This window comes from Phacochoerus africanus, chromosome 15, assembly GCF_016906955.1.
Source record: "Phacochoerus africanus isolate WHEZ1 chromosome 15, ROS_Pafr_v1, whole genome shotgun sequence".
In the NCBI taxonomy this organism is placed as follows: domain Eukaryota; kingdom Metazoa; phylum Chordata; class Mammalia; order Artiodactyla; family Suidae; genus Phacochoerus; species Phacochoerus africanus.
The window spans coordinates 76,662,331-76,684,615 of NC_062558.1; the positions used below are offsets into that span (position 1 = coordinate 76,662,331).

The 22,285-nt window shown below is 37.4% G+C and overlaps 1 protein-coding gene across 4 annotated transcripts in view; it reads right to left on the bottom strand.

Annotated features, from left to right (window-relative positions):
* Nucleotides 1-488: 488 nt before the first annotated feature.
* The window catches only part of P4HA1 (prolyl 4-hydroxylase subunit alpha 1), a 96,823-nt gene continuing 75,026 nt past the window's right edge, over nucleotides 489-22,285 (bottom strand). For all 4 annotated transcript variants that reach the window (XM_047762497.1, XM_047762494.1, XM_047762495.1 and 1 more), the window contains 5 exons: nucleotides 18,623-18,676; nucleotides 14,980-15,045; nucleotides 11,941-12,009; nucleotides 11,006-11,102; nucleotides 489-1,559 (listed from right to left, as the gene is read on the bottom strand). In XM_047762497.1, the coding sequence (XP_047618453.1) occupies nucleotides 1,489-1,559; nucleotides 11,006-11,102; nucleotides 11,941-12,009; nucleotides 14,980-15,045; nucleotides 18,623-18,676 (357 nt within the window). In that variant the 3' untranslated portion in view covers nucleotides 489-1,488. The remainder of the gene's footprint in view (nucleotides 1,560-11,005; nucleotides 11,103-11,940; nucleotides 12,010-14,979; nucleotides 15,046-18,622; nucleotides 18,677-22,285) is intronic.

Sequence of the window (22,285 nt, forward strand, 5' to 3'; positions counted from 1 at the left end):
GAACCAATTAAAAAAATTGGTAAAGTAATACCCTCGTTCCCAGAGAATTAACCAAATTCTTCCTTAAATATTTAAATACTGCATAGAGGATAAAGAGCCATTGTATGACCTAGGATTCACCATAAGAAATGTAAAGGTTAGCCTAAAGAGTCAGTTAACATTCTTCATTAGGGTTAGAGCTTTCTATTACCATACCACATATCTGAATGAGATAAAGTCTTATGTAGCATTACTGTAAGGACTCCATAATCATAGTAATAAAGTTGTAGAGCAACCTTTGGAAATAACATATTTTGATTGGTTAAATATCTGAGTTCAGGGAGCCTAAATTTTCTACCATAACAATGTGACATGTGAGTGAATGAAAATCAAGAGGATAAATCTAAGTCCTAATGCTAAAGAAATAATATAAATAGAGAAATAATCTGTTATTTGCTATAGCATGCATTCACATTCAAATATGAAAAATACCACACAGAAAACAGAAACATTTTTAAAAAAAGATTTAAGATCATAAATAGGTCATTGTTGTCACAACACATTTCAGAATTGCAAAAACAAACATTTTGGCTTCTTAGGAAAAAGATTCCTTTTTTATCAATTCCCTCATCACTGAAAGGACTTGTACATTTAAAAATTTCCAGTCTCCTAAGGCACAATATTTATTTAATCCAAATGCCAACATCATCACCTCTGCTGTATGCAGCAGGAATAAGAGGCAAGGTATTAGCACTAAGAAAAACAGCAAAATTTTTTTGGACAAAATCATGCGTGATTTGAGAAAAAGAAGAAACAGGTTAAGTAATGATCATTTTAGTTAAAGGTCCAGGGTTTTGATGTAGGACCTTCTGTTAAAATACTTTGATTAAAAAAAATTTTTTTAAACTCAGATTGAATTCACAGAGGAGCTGTGAAAGAGGGGGATTGGTAAAATATAGCATACTTTAAAAAGGGCTTGGGAGAAACAAAATCAAAATAGAATCTGGAGGGGCAAACATTGTATGGATCCCAGTTTAGAGGGCTAGTTTACTGCTACTCGTCAGGCAGATCCAGCAAAGAGTTAAGAATAGGTAAACATAGCTGTTCCTTAATTACATTGCCAATTCTAGCCTACTGCCCACAAATTGAGATGTACTGAAATACTATAATTGGATGCTGAAACTGTATTTTTTATCCAAGGGGAAAAAAAGTTCTTTAAAATAGAAGATAGATGTAAAAATTCCTCATTTTTAACCCTGCCTTGCTTTGTTCTCTGTGATACCAACTGAACTTTAAGGTTTGATATGTACAATGTGGTGGTTTAGTGTTACTTTTAAAAGAAAAACCCCCACAAAGTTAGTGATTGTCCAAAGATGAAACATGGGATGAGGTTCATGACTAAATCAATCATGGAGTGTTAATCAGCTGTAAACTCTTGAAGGTTAAGACTGGGAAATGTGTGTATCAGACACATTAAAGTACAACAGGAGAGAAAGGGGAGTCTCTTTGTCATTCCAATTCTGACAAGGTGCATGGTCTTCGAAATTCCTGTCCACGTTCATGGAGCCATTTATTGGATACTGTGAAAAGGAAAAAAAAAAAGGATTTAATTAACTTCTAACAGCAAAGTCTATAATGAAGTTTCTACATGGACTAAAAAGTTCAAGGCCAAAACGAGACAAGGACAGACGTTACTTAGGCTGTCTTTAAGTACGTCCCTGAATATTGGAAACACAAAAAATCTTTTATATATGTGTATGTACATCTGAGAGTCTGTATATTTGCATTTCCTAAAGTTTCTAATGTTCAGTGTAAGGCTTGAGATGTAGATACAGACAGAACAAACATTGTTTTACCTGTTTGCAAAACACAACCTCTAATATAAAGACATTTAAAGATGAGCAAAAAGTCTTCACTCTAGGAGTTCCCTGGTGGCCCAGCAGTAAAGGATCTAGCATTGTAATGGCTGTGGCTCGGGTTTGATCCCTGGCCCAGGAACTTACGCATGTCGCAGCCAACGAAAGTGTCCACTCTAAAGGAACAATACTATGATTGATCTCTTCTATTATGTTCTCATTAAGTTTCCTTGGTCCCCAAATACTGATTTTTTTGGTTTGTTTTTATTGCAGTTGATTTACAGTGTTATGTCAATTTCTGCTGTACAGCAAAGTAACCCAGTGATAAATATATAGACATTCTTTTTCTCACATTATCCTCCACCATGTTCCATCACAAGTGATTAAATACAGTTCCCGTGCTATATCCATTGCTTATCCACTCCAAATGCTATAGGCTACATCTACTAACCCCAAACTCCCATTCCATCCCACTCCAACCCTTGGCAACCACAAATCTGTTCAAGTCCATGAGTTTTTTTTCTATAGAGGTTCATTTATGCTATATATTAGATTCCAGATATGTGATATCATATAGTATTTGTCTTTCTCTTTCTGACTCACTTCACTTAGTATGAATGTCTCTAGTTCCATCCATGTTGCTGCAAATGGCATTATTTTGTTCTTTTTTATGGCTGAGTAGTATTCCACTGTGTATATGTACCACATCTTCTTAATCCATTCATCTGTGACATTTAGGTTGTTTCCATGTCTTGGCTATTGTGAATGGTGCTGCAATGAACATAGGGGTGGATGTATGGTTTTCAAGGAAAGTTTTGTCTGGATATAGGGCTAGGAGTGGGATTACTGGATAATGTGGTAGTTCCATATTTAGTTTTCTGAGGTACCTCTATACTGTTTTTCATAGTGGTTGCACCAATTTACATTCCCACCAACACTCTAGGAGGGTTCCCTTTTCTCCACACCCTCTCCAGCATTTGTTATTTGTGGACTTATAATGATGGCCTTTCTGACTGGGGTGAAGTGGTACCTCATTGTAGTTTTGATTTGCATTTCTCTAATAATTAGTGGTATTGATCATTTTTTCATGTGCTTGTTGGAATCTGTATATCTTCTTTGGAGGAATGTCTATTCAGGTCTTCTGCCCATTTTTCAATTGGGTTGTTTGTTTTTTTGCTGTTGAGTTGTATGAGTTGTTTGCATATTTTGAAGATTAAGCCCTTGTCAGTTGCATCATTTGAAGCTATTTTCTCCCATTCCATAGGTTGTCTTTCTATTTTTCATGGTTTCCTTTGCTATGCAAAAGCTTGTAAGTTTGATTAGGTCCTATGGTTTTTGTTTTTGTTTCTATTGCTTTGGGAAACTAACCTAAGAAAATATTTGTGAAGTTGATGTCAGAGAATGTTTTGCCTATGTTCTCTTCTAGGAGTTTGCTGGTGTCTTTAAGTCTGTAAGCCATTTTGAGTTTATTTTTGTGCATGGTGTGAGGGTGTGTCCAATTTCATTGATTTACATGCAGCTGTCCAGTTTTCCCAGCCCCACTTGCTGAAGAGACTATCTTTTTCCCATTTTATGTTCTTGCCTCCTTTGTTGAAGATTAATTGACCATAGGTGGCTGGGTTTATTTCTGGGTTCTGTATTCTGTTCCTTTGGTCTGTGTGTCTGTTTTGGTACCAGTACCACACTGTCTTGATGACTGCAGCTTCATAATATTGCCTGAAGTCTGGGAGAGTTATGCCTCCTGCCTGGTTTTTGTTCCTCAGGATTGCTTTGGCAATTCTGGGTCTTTTATGGTTTCATATAAATTTTTGGATTGTTTGTTCTAGTTCTGTGAAAAATGTCATGGGTAATTTCATAGGTATCTCATTGAATCTGTAGATTGCTTTGGGTAGTATAGCCATTTTTACAATATTAATTTTTCCAACCCAGGAGCATGGAATATCTTTCCATTTCTTTGAATCCTCTTTAATTTCCTTGATTAATGTGTTATAGTTCTCAGAATATAAGTCCTTTACCTACTTGGTCAGGTTTATTCCCAGGTATTTAATTTTTTGGCGTGTGATTTTAAAAGGTATTGTATTTTTGTATTCCTTTTCTAATATTTCATTGTTAGTATACAGAAATGCAACCAATTTCTGAATGTTAATCTTGTATCCCGCTACTTTGCTAACTTCGTTGATCAGTTCAAGTAGTTTTTGTGTGGCGTCCTTAAGGTTTTCTATATATAGTATCATATCATCTGCATACAGTGACAATTTACCTCTTCTCTTCCAATTTGGATACCTTTTTATTTCTTTTGTTTGATTGCTGAGGCTAGGACTTCCAATACTATGTTGAATAAAAGTGGTGAGAGTGGGCATCTTTCTTTGTTCCAGATTTTAGTGGGAAGGCTTTCAGCTTTTTTCCATTAAGTATTATATTGGCTGGTCATAAATGGCTTTGATTATGTTAAGGTATGTTCCCTCTATACCTGCTTTGGTAAGAGTTTTTATCATGAATGGATGCTGGATTTTGTCAAATACCTTTTCTGCCTCTGTTGGATGACCATGTGGTTTTGACTTTTCTTTTGTTAATGTGGTGTATGATGTTGATTGATTTGCGAATGTTGAACCATCCTTGTGAACTTGGGATAAATCCCATTTTGTCAATAGTGTAAGATCTTTTTTATATGTTGTTGGATTAGATTGGCTAAAATTTTGTTGAGAATTTTTATGTCTATATTCATCAAAGATACTGGCCTATAATTTTCTTTTTTGATAGTATCTTTGTCTGGTTTTATTTATTTATTTTTTAATCTTTTCAGGGCCACATCTGCAACATATGGAAGTTCCCAGGCTAGGGGTTGAACTGGAGCTACAGCTGCCAGCCTACACCAGAGCAACTCGGGATCCGAGCCACGCCTGTGACCTATATACCACAGCCCACGGGAACACCAGATCCTTAACTCACTGAGTGAGGCCAGGGACTGAAGCCATGTCCTCATGGATACTAGTTGGGTGGTTACTGCTGAGCCACAATGGGAACTCCTCTTTGTCTGATTTTGGTATTAGGGTGATGGTGGCTTCATAGAATGTCTTTGGGATTATTCCTTCTTCTTCAACCTTTTGGAAAAGTTTAAGGATGGGTGTAAGTTCTTTGTTGTTTGGTAGAATTTGCCTGTGAAGCCATCTGGTCCTGGACTTTTGTCTGTAGGAAGAGTTTTTACGACATATTCCATTTCATTTCTAGTGAGTGGTCTGTTCCATTGATCTATTTCTTCTTAATTCAGTTTTGGCTGGCTGTAATGTCTCTAGAAAGTTGTCCATTTCTTCTAGGTTGTCAAATTTGTTGGAATATAATTATTCATAATATTCTCTTATGGGTGTTTTTTTTTTTTGTATTTCTGCAGTTGAGATTTCTCCTTTAAATTTTTTTTATTTTTATATTTTATATATATATATATATATTTTTTTTTTAACTTTCATTTTGTATTTTTCATTTTGTTTGAGTTCCTTCTCTCCTCTTCTTGGTGAGATTGGCCAGAGGTTTCTCAATTTTGTTGACCCTTTCAGAGAACCAGCTCTTGGTCTTATTTTTTTTTTCCTATTGTTTTCTGAATCTCTACTTTATTGATTTCCTTCCTTGTGCTGATTTTAGGTTTTGTTTGTTCTTTTCTAATTCTTTTAGGTGATGGGTTAAGTTATTGATTTGAGATTTTTCTTCTTTTTTTTTTTTTTTTAGGGCTGCACCTGCAGCTCATGGCAACACTGGATCCTTAACCCAGTGAGTGAGGCCAGGGATCAAACCCACATCCTCATGGTTACTAGTCAGATTCACTAATCACTGAGCCATGACAGAACTCCTCCTTTTTTGAGGAAGGCCTGGATTGCTGTGAACTTCCCTCTAATAACTGTTTTTGTTGCACTGCATAGATTTTGAATGGTTGTGTTTTCATTATCATTTGTCTCAGGTGTTTTTAAATTTCCCTTTTGATATCCTCATTGATTTTTTTGTAGCACGTTGTTTAGTCTCCATGTAGTCAGTCTTTTCCCATTTCTCTTACTGTGGCTGATTTCTAGTTTCATGCCAATGTGGTCAGAGAAGATAACTGAAATAATTTCTATACTCTTAAATTTGTGGAGCTTAGTATGTGGCCAATTCTTGGGAATGTTCCATGTACACCTGAAAAGAATTTATATTCTGATTTTCAATTTAAGTCTAACTTTTTTTTTTTTTTTGGCTTTTTAGGCCACATTTGCAGCATATGGAGGTTCTCAGGCTAGCAGTCTGATTGGAGGTACAGCTGCTGGCCTAGGCCACAGCCACAGCAACACAGAATCTGAGCTGAGTCTGCGACCTACACCACAGCTCATGGCAATGCCAGATCCTTAATCCACTGAGCAAGGCCAGGTATTGAACGCACAATTTCATGGTTCCTAGTCAGATTCATTTCTGCTGCACCACGATGTGAACTCCAAGTCTAACTTTTCTATTGTGTCATTTAGGATCTCTGTTGCCTTACTTATTTTTTTCTTTTTGTCTAGAGGATCTGTCCATTGATGTGAGCAGGATGTTAAAGTTTCCTACTATTATTGCATTCCCATCAATTTCTCTTTTTATGTCTGTTAGTATTTGTTGTATGTATCTGGGTATGCCTATATTAGGGTCATATATATTGACCAGTGTAATATCCTCTTATTGAATGGATCCTTTTATCATTAAACAGAGTACAAACCTTCATTTAAAAGTCTATGTTGCCTGATATGAGCATTGCAACTCCTGCTTTCCTGTATCTTCCATTCGCATGAAGTATCTTTTTCCATCCCCTCACTTTCAGTTTATGTGTCCTTTGCCCTAAGGTGAGTCTCTTGTAGGCAACATATTGTAGGCTCTCATCTTTTTTAATCCAGTCTGCCACTCTGTCTTTTGATTGGAGCATTCAGTCCATTGACATTTAAGGTAATTATTGATAAATGTGTATTTATTGACATTTTAAACCTTGTTTTCCCAGTTGATTCTATGTTTCTCCTTTGTTCTTTTTTTTTGGTAGAATGATTTCCTTTTATTTTATGCTTGTGTTCTCATCTTTTTAGTTTTTGTGAATGTATCATTTCATTTTGATTTGTAGTTGCCCTGTCTTTCAAATATGTTAACTCCTTCCTACATCTGCTTGCTTTAGCCTAATAGTCATGTAAACTTAAACATCCTAGAAACAGAGTCTAGATTTTCTTACTTTCCTTCCCCACATTTTATGATTTTTAAGTCCTTTTTTTAACATCTTCATGTTTATCCTTTTGCTGTTCCTTGTGTTTACTGTTGCTTTTACAATGGATTTTTTTTTCTTTTAGATCCATATACTGGTTTATTTATTATTTCCAATCGTGATTTCCTCCATCCTATTTCTTATTTCTTTTTTATTTAGAAGGAGGCATTTCAGTATTACTTTTAGCATGGGTCTAATATTGCTGTACTCTTTTAGGTTTTGTTTGTTGGAGAAATTATTTCTATTTTAAATGATATCTTTGCTAGGTAGAGTATTCGTGGCTGCAAATTTTTCCCTTTTAGAACTCTGAATGTATCTTGCCACTATTCTGGCCTGTAGTGTTTCTGTAAAGAAATCAGCTGATTGGAGGCTTCCCTTATAATTCTTTGTTTTTCTCTTGCTGCCTTTATTTATTTATTTATTTTGTCTTTTTAGGGCTGCACCCGAGGCATATGGAGGTTCCCAGGCTAGGGGTCTAATCAGAGCTGTTGCTGCTGGCCTATACCACAGCCACAGCAATGCCAGATCCAAGCCACATCTGCGACCTACACCACAGCTCACGGCAACACCAGATCCTGAACCCACTGAGCAAGGCCAGGGATTGAACCCGAAGCCCCATGGTTCCTAGTCGGATTCATTTCTGCTGCACCACAATGGGAACTCCTCTCTTGCTGCCTTTAGAGTCCTCTTATTATCTTTAACTTTTGCTTTTTTTTTTTTCCTTTTTAGGGCCACATGCATGGCATATGGAAGCTCCCAGGCTAGGGGCTGAATCAGAGCTATAGCTGCTGGCCTACACCACAGCCATAGCAATGCAGGATCCAAGCTGTGTCTGCAACCTACACCACACTCACAGCAACGCCAGATCCTTAACCCACTGAGCAAGGCCAGGGATCAAACCTGCATCCTCATGAATGCTAGTCAGATTCGTTAACCACTGAGCCACGATGGGAACTCCTGCCATTTTTATTATAATACATCTTGGTGTGGGCCTGTTTGGGTTCAACTTGTTTGGGGCTCTCTGTGCTTCCTGAATCTTGATATATGTTTCTTTTAGATTTGGAAAGTTTTCAGACATAATTTCCTCAAACATATTTTCAATCCCCTTTTTCTTCTCCTTCTGGAATCCCTATTATGCATAGATTGGCCCACTTTATATTATCCCATAGATCTCTTATACTGCTTTCATGTTTTTTCATTTGGTTTTCTGTCTGCTGTCCTGACTGGGTGATTTCCATTATTCTATCTTCCAAGTCACTAATTCGTTCTTCTGCATTATTCACTCTGCTATTCAGTGCCTTTAACTTAGCTTGCATCTGTGCAAATGAATTTTCTAATTTTTCTTGGCTCTTCCTTACATTTTCTAGTTCCTTTCTGAAGTAATCTGCATTACCATTCATATCCACTCTTAATCCCTTCATATTTGTCCTTAATTCCTTCAATATTTTCACTATCTCCTTTTTGAACTCCATGACTGTGGAGGCCTGTTTCATTATTTGCTCCTTCAAGTAAATTCTCCTGTTCTTTTAACTGGGAATGGTTCCTGAGCTTCTTCATTTTACTTATATTTTTATTACTCTGAGAGTTTAGAGAAAACAACTACTGTAGTGTTGGAGGTCTATTTATTTGTGAGAGCACCCCTTGGTATTTTGTGAGGCCTTACTATTTAGTTTTGGTATGAAGGTTTGGATACTTGGTGTCTCTTTCCTCAGTGTGTGCAGGCTGTTATCCCCTTGATAGGTTGCTATGCGTGCTTTCAGAGAGATGGAGGCAATGGGAAGGGCTAGTAGCCAGTGCCTGGTTGCTGGGCCCTTGACAGTAGCAAGGACCTATGGGACAGTGAGTGGCACAGGCTGCTGCTAGTTGCAGGGTCCTGGGAAGTGGTAGTGACTCTCAGGCAGCTTTAGGCGGTGCCCAGAGCATTTGGCAGTGGCAGAAGCCGGGTGTGTGCATTACCAGGGGAGTGAGAGCAACAATGGATGATGCTTAGTTGCAATGCCCTCCTCTGTGCCGAACTCTGAGGTGACTGGGTCCACAGGTGGTGCCTGTTCTTGGACCCCTAGTAGTGGCGGACCATGCCCATCTCTGGCTGGTTTGCCCCCACTGCCTCTAGACCATGTAAGAGGTGCTCCTTCATGCTTAGCCCAAGCAAGAGGTGTCTCACTGCCTGTATCCCCACCCTCCAAGAGGCTGCAAGTGCACAAAAATATTCCTATGGAAGTCTACTCTTCCTCCTCTTACCCTCCCCAACAATGGTGCTTTGCTTCTTCTGCAGGCCCACACCTCCTCCTGGTTTTCCTTGGCTGTGGCACTCTGCTCTCCAGCTCTTGGTACACTGCTCCTAGCCCCTTAGGCTATCTTCACACAGCCAACTCTAGTCCTCTCCCCAGAAATAACCTCTGGAGCCTGAGTCTCAGCACCCAGCCCCCTCCAAGCATCTCAGGCTGTGATGTGCCGGGAGGTAGTACCAACTGTGGGGCTCTCTCTCTGCTTTGCCCTCCTTAATCTGGCTGCTGTGCTTTTCTCTGAGCTTCTGAGATCCCTCCATCTCAACTGATCTCCCCATCAGGTAGGTGGCTTCCCAGGTGTGAGTTCCTTTCATCTTTCACAGCTCCAATCTAAAGAGTGCTAGTTCTGTCCTGATTCCTTTATCTCTCTCTCTCTTTTTTTTTTTGGTTCTACCCAATTATGTGGAGGGTCTCTTGCCCTTTTTGCAGGTTTAAGGTCTTCTGCCAGTGTTCAGGAGGTGTTCTATATGAATCGTTCTACATGTAAATGGTTTTTTTTTTTTTTTTGATGTGTTTGTGGAAGAAGGTGAGCACCATGTCTTATTCCTCCACCATTCTGATTCTACCCCTCCCAAGATACTGTTTTTTAATAGTCCCCCAAAGGAATTAATTTTCTAATCCTCCTCTTCCTATAACAAAGAGCCCAATCAATGGCATCAACATGTATAAAATAACTAAGAGTAAAATTAATACTTAACTACTCTGATACCTTTTTCTTAACCCCTGTATGCAATCTTTTATTCCTCAAACCCTGTCAATTTCACTTATATATCTCTTGAATCTATTCTTTGCTCTCCAAATCTTTTGCTGCTACCTTTATTCAGGCTTTTAACATCACGCACTTAGACAATGGAAAACAGACTTCTCAACTAGTTGCTCTTCCACCAGCCTCTCTTCATTCTAGTCCAGTGATTCACAAACATTATAATCATTAGGGACATTCTTTTAAATCCTGATGATCAGGTATCACCCATTAATCTTGCTATGTCCAATGCAGTAGCCTCTAGCTACATGTAGCTACTGAGCAATTGAAATGTGGCTAAGGGACAGATGCTGAAATAGATATATGGGGTTAAATAAATACATATAAATAATTTCACCCATTTCTATTTTTTTTTAATGGAGCTAGTCCTATACTTGGATAATGCTGAGAGTGAGTACCTCTCTAGCATTTAGCTTCATACTAGTCCTGGCCCTGGTCCCTAACATGCCTGGAAAACTACTGCTCTATCTTCAAGACCAAATATAAACATTAAACTTTGAAGAAGCCACCCTAAATGTAAGGATTTAATACCTCCTGTTTACATCTCTGTATTCACAGGTACTATACTCTACCCTAATTTATCCACTAAAGGTCCCAGAGATGACTGAAGTGAGTGAGAGGAAGATATGGTCTAATTCAATTCTGAGTCAATTCACGTTTTTAGAATAGATTTTAAAATGTCATTAAGTTCTGATCTGTTGAAAGCAAATTTATATTAAGACCAGAAACTTGCCTGGTTGAACCCCTTTCAGTGTTCAAGTCATACTAGGCCAATCTGTCAGAAATTTTGTGAAATTATTTCTTTAATAATTCCTATAATAATTTAAAATATGTCAGAAATCACATATTCTATTCAGAGAATATATAAAATACTTACCCCATTTGTTTCCAACCAGCACTGGACAGGCTGCATGCCGTGTACTATAATCTCCTTCTCCACTGGCAAACAGATTATACCAGAAAACAGCAGTTCCCTGTGGAGAACAATATAAAGTTATCCCCAAATAAAAAGTATCAGGTTATCACTTTTTATAGTAATTAAATTTTCTTCTGTTCTATGGAAATAATTCTCTATATTTTCCTCTAATATAATTCTGAAAATGATATAATATATAAAAATTTGGCAATCACATGAAAACTTTAATACCAGAAAGTTGCTTAACAAAAAAGCAGGCACCATGTAGAACAGAACCCATTTTAAAAATGTTATATATTGGGAATTCCATCGTGGCTCAGTGGAAACGAACCCGCCTAGTATCCATGAGGATGTGGGTTCAATCCCTGGCCTCATTCACTGGGTCAAGGATCTAGCATTGCTGTGAGGTGTGGTGTAGGTTGCAGATGCAGCTCGGATCCTGTGTTGCTATGGGTGTGGCAAAGGCCAACAGCTGTAGCTCCAATTTGACCACTAGCCTGGGAATGTCTATATGCTGGACCTGTGGCCCTAAAAAGCCAAAAAAAAAAGTTAAATATTACTTAGACCATGAAATTATAGGTGCATCTCTTCCTCAGGGAAAAAACAGACCTTCGAAATTAAAATAATAAACCAGGAGTTCCCACTGTGGCTTTGTGGGTTAAGAACCTGACACAGTGTCTGTGAGACTGCAGGTTCAATCCCTGGCCTCGCTTAGTCAGTTAAGAGTCCAGCATTGCCATAGCTGTGGTGTAGGTTGCAGATGCAGCTTGGATCCTGTGTTGCTGTGTCTGTGGCATAAGCTGGCAGCTGCAGCTCTGATTCGACCTCTAGGCTGGGAACTTTCATATGCCACAAGTGTGGCCCTAAAATAGAATAAAATAACAAACAAAGCTTACCTTTTTGGGCCAAACACTAGCTCCTACTTCGGGAAAAACAGTGGCTCCTCCTGCTGACACATCACTCATCTAATAAGAGGTGAGACAGTATTACCAAAAGTACTGTTAGGATAAAGTCAAACATATCAACATATCATTGTGAGCTAGATATGATACTGAATAATAGATTGAGAACATCTGGACTTCTACTTATATAGTGGGTTTGTGCATGCCAGTCAGATTGTAAAAAAATAAGAAGCTGTTTAGGTTTACATACATACATACATAAAAGCAAAGGAATAGTAAAGTCAGCAAGGGAGACTGGGATACAATTTGGGATAGCTATTCTTTTATAGCTAGAGGCAGAAAGATGCTTTAAAACTGATAAATCAAGTAATACAGGAGTATAAATATGTATTCTATAGCACTATAAAATCATCTCCACAGGGACAGGAATTTTCATCTGTTTTATTATTGAACTTTAGTGTCTGGAATAGTACCTCAAAATAGTAGGTGTTCAATTAATACTTAAGTGAATTTAAACAAAAGAGAAATAAACACCAAGAAGAAAATAACAGGACTTTCCATTGTGGCTCAGTGGTTAATGAATCCAACTAGTAATCATGAGGTTGTGGGTTTGATCCCTGGCCTTGGTCAGTGAGTTAAGGATCTGGCGTTGCCATGAGCTGTGGTGTAGGTTGAAGATGTTGCTCGGATCCCGCATTGCTGTGGCTCTGGTGAAGGCCAGTTGCTACAGCCTGGAAACCTCCATATGCTGCGGATGCAGCCCTGAAAAGGCAAAAAAAGACCAAAAAAAAAAAAGCAAATAACAAACTAAAACTAATTTTGCCATTTCTTATGGTAGAGTATCAACACATATTAACTAAAAATTAGAAGATTAAGACTACAGCTTTATATAATCCTTTAAAAGTAAATTGGAATAAAAACACAAATCTTCCAAATTAACAGAAGAAGCACATGTGCAAAATGAGGTAAAGAGAATACAAATCATAGTGAGATTTTTAAAAAAACAACAAAAATAGAATGTAAAGACAGACTTACGATTGTATAAGGCAAAACCCAATTATAGAGTCACATCTAAAACAAGTGATTTATAGGCAAATGCTATACCAAAGAAAACAAAGTTTGATCTTAATATCAAACACAGTTTAAATCAAAGTAAAAAGCAATAAGTGATGCAAAGAAGTGTACTTTACCACATTAAATATATAATCAATAACAAAGAGCTAACAGCTCTCAAGCAATGAAAAAACTAACTCTGGAGAAATTAAAAAGTTGTATTATATGTGGTCTGTCCAGGAATAACATTTAAAGAATGGGAAAAAATGAATACCAATTGAATAAAAATGCTATATTTAAGTAAAGGGGGACATAATAATCTAATACATAATAGTCAAGTAATCTAATATTTATGACTATTGGGCCATATGATGCAGCATCAAGTTTCATAAAAGCAAAGAAATACAAGAAACAAATATAGCCAGAAATAAATGTTTGATAGCTTTTAAACTTCTGAAAAGATGTTCAACTTATCTAATAATACAAATGCAAATTAAAACCACAATAACTGCCAAACTAATAAATATGTACTAATCAAAGGTTGACAAATATATCACACTTAAAGGTGGGATATAAATTAGTACAAGTCTACAGATCTCACCTCTAGAAAATATACACAGACTTCACAGCATGAATTTTTGTATCAACTTGTCTCCTGGTTTTCCCTTTGTGGTAATTCTCATTTTTAATTTATACATCTTAAATCTTTTTTTATGGTACCTTAGATCCTTCTGGAAACAAGGAGTTATAAGAGGGAAGAAAGGAGAGATAAGGAGAGAAATAAGAGAATCGAGATGGTGAGAAGGTGGGCTGTATATAGGGAGAGTGGTATATATAAGTAAGGAGGAAAAGAGAACTGTAAAAAACAGCACACAAGATAAACAGGGAAGGTGGCAGGGAGCAAGGAAGAAAAAAAATAGAGAGACATGAATTTTAGTAGGGAGTGAGCTAGAACAGATAGCACTCCACATGTTCTTTGTATGTGACACTGACATTCTCCTTGAGTGGTGGGATCTATGTCCCTTCCCCTTGAACCATGGCAGGTCTTTGCGATTGCCTCAATTGAAAAAATACAGCAAAACTGACACTCTAGATGACTTCTGAGCATGGCTAACAAAAATGTCATGTTCTGTCTTGTGGGAGATACTTGATCTTGGAATCCAGTCACCATGCTGTGAGGAAGCTCAGGCCACAGTTAGGTATTTTGGCCAATAGCCAGCCTCAACCTCAGCCTTCAAGATGACCCCAGTGCTAGCCATCGCCTGACTGCAAATGCATGAGAGATACAGCAAGAACCAGGAATGAAGCCCAGTCAACCTCACTACCATAAAATATAAAATTGTTACTTTACACCATTCAGTTTGGGGGTGATTTGTTAGGCAGCAATAGATAACTGGGGCAAGTATTAAGATTAAAGTTTCATTTTTCTATAAAAACAACTTAAAAAATAAAGATCATACTGCTTGGGAAACTAAGGAACAGTGTGATAAATGGTTACCCTACGGAAAGGGCTACTAGGGTGCTTTAATGAGCTATTTCTTGATCTAGGTGCTGATTGTGCCAGATGTATTTATTGACTTTGTGAAAATTTATCAAGTTGTATACTTACTTTGCACACTCTTCAGATAAAATTTTTTTAAGTGTATTAAAATAATGAATGTGTATATATAGATTCATATAAATACATAGAGATGCTTATATACACATTATAGATGACTAAACAGGTAGTCCATATTCCAAAATATCAATAATGACTGTCTCCAAGTACTGGGACTAATTTTAACTTTCTTCTTCAGGTTGTATTAAGTACAATCTGAAAAAGTCATAAACGCAAAAAAAAAGTTCTTAATTCTCTTTACTCAGTTGCAAAAATGTTAAACTAAGATGTTAAAGAAGAGAAACAAATACCTTACCATATCAAAATAAATGAGTCATGTGATCAAATCCCAACTTAAAACAAAAACTTTAGCTATAACTTACATAAAACAGCCATGTAGCAATTCTGTTTCCTGTCCCCAGCTCCTTGAAAGCATCTGGCTCATCTTTCTGTGAATAAAGACACAATTCAGTGGTATAAAGTTCAATGCAAATTCTCCAGTTGCAACTAAACATCAGTAATATGCTGAATGTAGGCTAAAAACAACCCCAAAAGATCCCTTTATAATGTCCAGTCCACTATACACAACAGGCACTCAATTACTTATTGGTTGTTGATTCAGCTTGTACACTGAGTATTTTTGATAAGACTACTCGAGGGAAAAAGAAAAAATCTGTTAGCCTATACAATGAGAACCAGTATCTACTATCCACAGATTAAGACCTATAGTTTTAGCTTCCAAAAAAGCAAGACATGAGAGCCTCTTAGCTACTTTCATAAAGTCTCTTCTCTGGGTAAAAAAGTTTGCCTTGATTTACTCTGAACTCATGAGACATTCAAATATTCACTGCTACTTTTCTTGTCTGTCTTCTGGGCCGTCAGCACTTTAATGTGGCTGGAGAATTCATATGTGGCATTTAAATCGAAATTAAAATACAGTATAGTTTCTTGGCATTTTCCCAGAAAAATGAAAATGTCTTTTTCACACAGATATTTATACATATCCATTTGTTGCATCCTTGAAATGGAAACTACCCTAATGTCCTTCAAAAGGTGAATGACTAAAACTAAGTGTGGTATATTCATACCACAGAAAACTACTCAGCAATGAAAAGGAACAGTCTGCAAAAACATGAATGAATCTCAAAGGAAAAAGGCTGAGTAAAAACAATCTCCAAAGGCCACATGCTGTATACAACACTTACATACCCCTGATGAAATAACGATTATGGTGAAGAACAGATTGGTGGTTACTCTCAACAGTTAGGGATGGGAGGTAGAAGGGCATATGTAACTACAGGGCAGTACTTGCAAGGAGTCTTGCTTGCAGTGTTTAAGTTACGTATCTTGATTGTGGTGGTAGTTACACAAAACTATACATGTGATAAAACTGTATAGACAAAGACAGACACAAAAGTGCAAATATAACTGGTAAAAAATGAATAAGCTCTGTGACTTGTGCTATTGACAATTTCCTAGGTTTGATACTGTACTTAACTATCAAAGTGCAAGGTGTTAACACTGAGAGAGACTGAGTGAAGGGTGCATGGGATTTCCCTTTGCATTTTTTGGGAAACTTCCTAGGAATCTATAATTACTTCAAAATAAAAAGCTAAGAAAAAATTTACTTAACGTCATGACTTAAACTGTAGTCTTTTCATTATCATCCAAGATCCTCAGACATTTTTCGGTAATTGAAAATAGAAGAAAAAGAAGTTAAAAATACATTCTTTGCTGGCCTACACAGAAAGAGAGTCTAGGATTCTGAGATTAAGCCAGTCAAGGAATATAACACAATATAGACTATGCTTTCTTTCTAAAGAATATATTCTTATTTAAAAATAATAGGTCAAGAAGGTTATTAGAATACCTGGCATATTCCTTAGAATTCATGTAATTACGATAAATCTTAAATTAAGATCTGGTAATGACATAATTTATAGCTCAATATAATACCTTAACTTTATTTCAAAGGTTAAACGTTTACTAATCTTAAGCAGGAGTACTTGGACAAGTACAGCTTTTTAACAAATCACTTTAATATTACTGATTCTCTGGTCTCTGTATCTACCTTGTATTTTTCTTCTTTTTTTTCTTTTTATGGCTGCACCTGTGGCATACGGAAGTTCCTGGGGTAGGAGTCCAACTGGAGCTGCAGCTGCCAGCCTTTGCTATAGCCACAGCAACTTGGGATCCAAGCCGCATCTGTGACCTACACAGCAGCTTACAGCAAGGCCAGATCATTAACCCACTGAGTGATGCCAGGGACTGAACCTGCATCCTCATGGACATTGTGACGGGAACTCCTACATTTACTTTATATTTTTTATATCTTCCTATCAAAATATATTCCTATAATTTTTCAGATTTATTGGCCAATTAACTCATTTCAGCTATCCAATCCATTTAACATATACTAAATTTTAAATTTCAACAATTTTTTTCTACCTAAAATTTGTTTATTTTTTAAATATGTTAAATCATTTTGAGAATTTATTATTATCCTTTTATTTTTTAAATATTAGGAGTTCCCATTGTGGCTCAGTGGAAACGAATCTGACTAGTATCCATGAGGACACGGGTTTGATCCCTGGCCTCGTTCAGTGCGTTAAGGATCTGGCGTTGCTGTGAGCTGTGGTGTAATTAGCAGACAAGGCTCAGATCTGGCATTGTTGTGGCTGTGGTGTATGGCTTTGATTCGACCCCCAGCCTGGGAACCTCCATATGCCACAGGTGTGGCCCTAAAGACCAAAAAAAAAAAAGAAAGAAAGAAAATTGGGTTGTATATTTAAAAAATATTATACAGTTATTTTATATTCTGTATCTGATAACTTAAGTATCTAATATCCTGGGGGTGTCTAAATCTGTTGGTTGCTTCAGTCTCACCAATGGTGTTTTTTTTTTTTTTTTGCTTTTTAGGGCCACACCTGCAGCATATGGAGGTTCCCAGGCTAGGGGCTGAATTAGAGCTGCAGCTGCTGGCCTATACCACAGCCACAGCCAACATGGGAGCTGAGCTGCATCTGTGACCTACACCACAGCTCACAGCAACGCCAGATCCTTAATCCACTGAGCAAAGCCAGGGATCAAACCCGCATCCTCATGGATACTAGTCGGGTTCATTACTGCTGAGCCACAACAGGAACTCCTCATCAGTGGTGTCTTATTACAAGTTAGCAATTTTTTAAAAAATGAGTTCATATTTAGCTGAACTTAATCGTTAAAACTCCTGAGGTACTACAATAAGGATGCCCCTTTACAGGGAGGATATGAGTTTGTTTGTCAGGTGACGGTTTCCTCCTCTATGGGCCTGACTCATAGTAGATTATTTTCAAAGCCACTCTTTCTTTCTCTTAAAGTATAATTCTTTTGGAGATGTAGATTTTATGCAAGGGTCTCAGGTCAGAAGCCTATACCATGGCAGGTCTTCTCACAGAGCTGTTAATTCCTAAAGACCTAGATTCCTGGAGGTCATGCCTCCAACTGCAGCTTTTTTGCTCCCTTTAACTCTCTAATTTCCGCCCCCCGCTTTTTTTTTTTGTCTTTTTAGGCCCACACAAAGTTCCCAGTCTAGGGGTCGAATTGGAGCTGTGGCTGCTGGCCTACGCCACAGCCACATTCACTCAGAATGTGGGCTGTGTCTGCGACCTACACCACAGCTCACGGCAAGGCCGGATCCTTAACCCACTGAGCGAGGCCAAGGATCAAATCCACATCCTCATGGATACTAGTCAGGTTTCTTACCACTGAGTCATGACAGGAACTCCTTAGGTCTCTAATTTTAGTCTTTAGGTTTTCTCTGTTCAGTCTCCCTTTGAGAATTTCCTTTACTTTCTTCAAGGTTCAGCAATGTATTTAAAGTATCCAAAATTCTTTTATTGTGTCTCTATGTGTTTTTTTACTGCTAGAAAGGCTTTACAGAGTATCTATACCACCATGCTTCCACGAATTTCACAAATAAGCTATGAATTTTTAAGCGTTAGGGGAACTCCTATATTCTTTCTTTTTTTTTTTTTTTTTACTTACCCGTGCAAAATCAAAATGAGGTTCATACTGTCCTCCAACTCCATAATTTGCTACCTGAAGGAGAGAAACAAAGTGTGAATGAAAGAACTATCAAGATTATTATGAAAAAAATCTATTGAGTCCTATTTTGGCCTCTTACATATCATGGTTAGATGATTCTAAATAAATGAGAAGCACAAGGCTTCTTAGGAACAAGACTTCCTAAGAAACTAAGGTTGAAAAACAAAGGATAACTACTATATGCTATTTTAAAACCTTAGTTAATATGGTTTTCTTTAGCAAATGTTTGGGGGACATAACAATTTTTTTTTCTTTTAGGGCCACACCTGCTCCATATGAAAGTTCCCAGGCTAGGGGTCGAATTGGAGCTGCAGCTCTGGCCTACACCACAGACACAGCAACATGGGATCTGAGCTGCATCTGCGACATACACCTCAGTTCATGGGTAATGGCCAGATTCTTAACCCACTGAGCAAGGCCAGGAATCAAACCTGCATCCTGATGGACACTAGTCGGATTCTTAACCCAATGAGTGACAACAGGAACTCCAACAAACTAAAATTTGAATTAAAATTTTAGAATTAATACTTTTTAGAATGAGAATTACAAGATTTTTATTATAATTTTCACTACATACTTTCCTCGGGAATTTACAATGACTCATTTTCCAAAGCCCAAAATGCTGACAAACTCCCAATCTATTTTAATGAAATTCCCTCTCCTATATATTTTTTCCCTACTTAGGTTAAAAAAAAGGAAGATGTTAATATCAACTTAATTATTCCTGCTGGAGGGCCTTAATGACTTCATTTGAATGTGACAATGTCCTAGTATAAAGCCTCTAAAGGAAATAAGAAAATTGAGTTCAAGAAAACTACTTCTGAGGTCAGGTTCTAGTTTTCTTAGTTTCAATACAGTATATGTAACTTTGGATACAATCTTAGTTTTCTTATTTGTGAAATAAGGAGAATGATACCTTTCTTAACTCTCTCCTTTCATCCCAATATGACAAAATGCTGACAAAATGAAAGGAGAATGTCATTTAAAGAGCATTGTTGTTGTTCCCTGGTGGCCTAACAATAAGACTCTGGCATTGTTACTGCCGTAGTGTGGGTATGATCCTTGGCCCAGGTACTTCCACATGCCGAAGGCAGAGCCAAAATAAAATAAAGAGCATTGTTGATGAAATGAATACATGGAGTTCCTGCTGCAGTGCAATTAGATTGGTACTGTCTCTGGAATGCTGAGACACAGGTTCCATCCTTGGTCCCATACAGTGGGTTAAGTATCCTGAGTTGCCACATCTGCAGCATGGCTCGCAACTGTGGCTCGGATCTGATCCCTGGCCAGGGAACTCCACATGCTGCTGGACAGTCAAAAATAAATAAATAAATAAACTTTTGAATTGCATGCCAAAAAATTGACAAACTACAAGAAACGGACAACTTCTAGAAACTTACAGCCTGCCAAAATGGAATCAAGAAGAAATAGATCAACTAAACAGACTGATCACTAGAAATAAAATGGAATATGCCATAAAAACTCTTCCTACAAATAAAAGTCCAGGAGCAGATATCTTCACAAGTGAGTGCTACCAAACAAAGAGGAACTTATACCCATCCTCCTTCAACTTTTCCAAAAGATTGAAGAAGAAGGAACACTTCCAAAGACAGGCTATGATGCCACCATCACCCTAATTCCAAAAGCAGACAATGATACCATGAAAAAAGAAAACTATAGGCCAACATCTCTGATGAATATAGACGCAAAAATTCTCAACAAAATTTTAGCCATCCAAATGCAACAACATATAAAAAAGATCATACACCATGACCAGGTGGGATACATCCCAGGTTCACAAGGATGGTTCAACATATGTAAATCAATCAACATCACATACCACATTAATAAAAGAAATGTGAAAAACCACATGATCATTTCAATAGATGCAGAGAAAGCATTTGACACTGTCCAACATCCATTCATGATCAAACTCTTACCAAAGTGGGTACAGAGGAAACATACCTTAACATAATCAAAGCCATTTATGACAAACCCACAGCAAATATAATACTCAATGGAGAAAAGCAGAAAGCCTTCCCAATAAAATCTGGAACAAGACAAGGATGCCCCCTCTTACCACTTTTATTCAACATAGTATTGGAACTCCTAACCACAGCAATCAAATAAAAGAAATGCATCCAAATCAGATGAGAAGAGGTAAAACTGTCACTGTATGCAGATAACATGATACTACATATAGAAAACCCCAAGGACTCCACACAAAAACTACTCAAACTGATCAACAAATTCAGCAAAGTAGCAGGACATAAGATTAGTAATATCCAGAAATAATCACATTTCTGTACACTAACAATGAAGTATTAGAAAAGGAATACAAAAATACCTTTTTAAATTGCACCCCAAAAAATCAAATGCCTGGGAATACACCTGACCAAGGAGGTCAAAGACTTATATGTTGAGAACTACAAAACATTAATCAAGGAAATTAAAGAGAATTCAAAGAAATGGAAAGATATTCCATGCTCCTGGGTTGGAAAAATTAATATTGTAAAAATGGCCATACTACCCAAAGCAATCTACAGATTCAATGCAATCCCTATCAAATTACCCACAACATTTTTCACGGAACTAGAACAATACAAAAATTTATATGGAACCACAAAAGACCCAGAATTGCCAAAAGCAATCCTGAGGAACAAAAACCAAGCAGGAGGCATAACTCTCCTAGATTTCAGGCAATATTACAGAGCCAGAGTAATCAAGACAGTGTGGTACTGGTACCAAAACAGACAGACAGACCAATAGAACAGAATAGAGAAACCCAGAAATAAACCCAGACACCTATGGTCAATTAATCTTCAACAAAGGAGGCAAGAATATAAAATGGGAAAAAGATAGTCTTTTTAGCAAATGGGTGCTGGGAAAATTGGACAGACACATGTAAATCAATGAAACTGGAACAAACCCTCACCCCATGCACAAAAATAAACTCAAAATGGCTTAAGACTTAAATCTAAGACAAGACACTATCAAACTCCTAGAAAAGAACATAGGCAAAACATTCTCTGATAGCAACCTTACAAACGTTTTCTCAGGTCAGTCTCCCAAAGCATCAGAAATAAAAGCAAAAATAAACCAATGGGACCTAATCAAACAGACAAGCTATTGCACAGCAAAGAAATCATAAAAAAAAAGACAACTTACAGAATGGGAGAAAATAGTTTCAAATGATGCAACTGACAAGGATTTAATCTCTAAAATATACAAACAACTTATACCACTCAATGGCAAAAAAGCCAACAACCCAATTGAAAAATAGGCAAAAGACCTGAATAGACATTTCCACAAAGAAGATATACAGAGGGCCAACAAGCAGATGAAAAAATGCTCAATACCACTGATTGTTAGAGAAATACAAATCAAAACTACCAGGAGATCCCACCTCACACCAGTCAGAATGGCCATCGTTAATAAGTCCACAAAGCAGTTCCCGTCGTGGCACAGCGACTAACAAATCCGACTAGGAACCATGAGGTTGTGGGTTCGATCCCTGGCCTTGCTCAGTGGGTTGAGGATCCAGCGTTGCCATGAGCTGTGGTGTAGGTCGCAGACACAGCTCTGATCCTGCGTTGCTATGGC